This window comes from Sipha flava, unplaced genomic scaffold, assembly GCF_003268045.1.
Source record: "Sipha flava isolate LNK unplaced genomic scaffold, YSA_version1 18753_pilon_pilon, whole genome shotgun sequence".
NCBI lineage: Eukaryota > Metazoa > Arthropoda > Insecta > Hemiptera > Aphididae > Sipha > Sipha flava.
The window spans coordinates 1,107-3,427 of record NW_020272418.1 but is presented as its reverse complement, the minus strand read 5'-3'; the positions used below and the strand labels follow the sequence as shown (position 1 = coordinate 3,427).

General features: G+C 29.0%; 2 protein-coding genes across 2 annotated transcripts; both read left to right on the top strand.

Annotated features, from left to right (window-relative positions):
- The first annotated feature begins 395 nt into the window (after window positions 1-395).
- On the top strand, window positions 396-1,069 carry LOC112681188 (tigger transposable element-derived protein 4-like). Its single transcript, XM_025551450.1, has one exon. The coding sequence runs from the start codon at window positions 610-612 to the stop codon at window positions 1,039-1,041; it is 432 nt and encodes a 143-aa protein (XP_025407235.1). The 5' UTR covers window positions 396-609; the 3' UTR covers window positions 1,042-1,069.
- Window positions 1,045-1,926, top strand: LOC112681187 (tigger transposable element-derived protein 4-like). Its single transcript, XM_025551449.1, has 2 exons — window positions 1,045-1,395; window positions 1,531-1,926. Exons 1-2 carry the CDS (start codon window positions 1,045-1,047, stop codon window positions 1,924-1,926), a joined length of 747 nt encoding a protein of 248 aa, XP_025407234.1.
- The last annotated feature ends 395 nt before the right edge of the window (window positions 1,927-2,321 follow it).

The following is a 2,321-nucleotide window of genomic DNA, read 5'->3' as shown; positions in this document are numbered from 1 at the left end:
TTTTGTATTTTTAAAAATAACGGTCATTAACAGGCCTATCAATGTTGCCGTAACGCCCGAATACCTCTAATTGGGATGTAACTGGTCCCAAGAAAATGTCCTAGGAACATAAAGGAAATGTACCATTGCACAGTAGGTCTTATTTCCTTAAGTTCCAATACAGTTGAGTCTCGATAACTCGAATTTTTTTTTGTCCCTAGGAAATTCCTATACACTCAATGCAATATTTGTCGCGATAAGTCAAATATAAAAATAGTTGAGCATAGATAACTCGAAGTTATTTCTTACATTTTATCGTTAGAATAACCGGTTTACAATCACAAATATATAAATGAAATTATCCTATGTACAACTGTGCTGTAAAATAATCGGCAGTTGCCGTATATCTTCGCTGTGTAGCGTGTACAATTTGTAGTTATGTCTCTTAAACGTAAATTGGTTACATTAAAAATTGCTGAAAAAGTGAACATTATAAGTGAGGTGACAAAAAGTGGTAAACAGAAAAAAGTAAGCAATTGCTAGCAATTTAATATTCCACACAGTACACTTTCAACTATTCTGAAAAATAAAGACGATATTTTACAAAAATACGAAACTAATAAAGGGTCCATGAAAAGAATGAAGATTTGTGAGTATCCCGATATAGAGGTTAGTTTACTCAATTGGTTTATTCAATGTAGAGATTTAAACATTCCAATAAATGGACCAATTTTAAAGGAGAAGGCCGAATTTTTTGCTACTAAACTCGGCAATAAACAATTTAAAGCTAGTCAAGGTTGGTTAAGCAACTGGAAAATTAGGAATAACGTCGTTTTTCGTAAGATATGTGGTGAAAACGCTTCAGTTGACCAATCAATATGTTCTGAGTGGTTAGTAAAATACCTACCAATTATAAATCAATATTCCACCGATGACGTTTATAATGTTGACGAAACAGGTTTATTTTATAAATGTTTACCGAGTCAAACATTTGTTTTAAAAGGAGAGAACTGTGCAGGGGGAAAAAACAGTAAAGAAAGAGTTACAATTCTTTTAGGATAAAATATGACTGGCACAGATAAAATTAAACCACTATTAATTGGAAAATCGGCAAAACCTAGGTGTTTCAAAGGTATTAAAACATATCCATTAGATTATGAATTAAATAAAAAAGCGTGGATGACGAGTGCATTGTTTGAAAAATGGCTGTCTAATTTTGATAAAAAAATGAGTTTAATAGGGAAAAAAGTACTCTTCTTTATTGACAATTATACTGCTCATAAAACAAAAAAGAAATTCAATTCTATTAAAGTAGAATTTTTTCCACCAAATACGACTTCACAACTTCAGCCAATGGACCAAGGTATAATACAGAACATTAAAATATTATATCGTAAAGAAGTTATTCGCAAAATGGTTAATGATATCAATGAAGGTAGATCTTTTTCGATAAACTTGTTACAAACTATGCGAATGTGTTATAAAGCATGAGAAAATGTCGAGAAAAATACAATTGTTAATTGTTTTATTAAATCTGGAATTTCAACTAAGGAAAAAGAAATCAAATATACTCATTTAGAAAGCGACGATGGAGGTTCCGATTGGAAATTTATAGTAGATCACTATAAATTAGAACCAGAAATTACATTTCATACATTTACTGAAATAGACACTAAGATACATACAATTGGAGTATTAAGTGATCAAGACATTGTAGATGCAGTGCAACCGACTCCTAAATCCGACTCAGACGAAGATGAAGAGGATGAATATCCATTAGTTGTCTCAACAAAAGAAGCGAAAGCATCACTTGATAAATTAAGAGTATTCATTGAAAAAACCGAAGGTGCAGATGAAATACTTTTCAAGTACTTGGGGGACATTGAAGACTTTATTTTAAAACAACCCAAACGTCAAACTCTTATTTCAAATTATTTTTCTAAATAATTGTAAGAAATTTACATATTTTGTGTTTTAAAATGTAATCTTTTAATACATTTTTAATTAATAAATAAGGAAATGAGTTTTAAAATTTAATTTTTTAATTTTAATTATAGTTTATAAATATACATATAATACTTCTAATAAAAACAAATTTAAAAAAAAATAAAGTCTAACTCAAATTTTTTCGTATTTTTAAAAAAATTCGAGTTATGTAACTCGAAAAATACCTAAGTCGAATTTATTTTTATGTCCCTTGACATTCGAGTTATCGAGACTCGACTGTATTTACAAAAAAACCATCAATTATGCAAAATTCAATTATTCAATGCAATAAATTCATCAAAATTACCAAAACAGTATACAGGTTACAAAATGTTTAATGATAGTTATTTTTAAAA

What these genes read in the sequence shown, in the direction of transcription:
- LOC112681188 (XM_025551450.1), top strand. Translation starts at nt 610, where the DNA reads ATGAAAAGAATGAAGATTTGTGAGTATCCCGATATAGAGGTTAGTTTA.
- LOC112681187 (XM_025551449.1), top strand. Translation starts at nt 1,045, where the DNA reads ATGACTGGCACAGATAAAATTAAACCACTATTAATTGGAAAATCGGCA. An exon ending in AAGAAGTTATTCGCAAAATG is followed by an intron (nt 1,396 to 1,530) that starts GTTAATGATATC and finishes ATTTCAACTAAG; the next exon opens with GAAAAAGAAATCAAATATAC.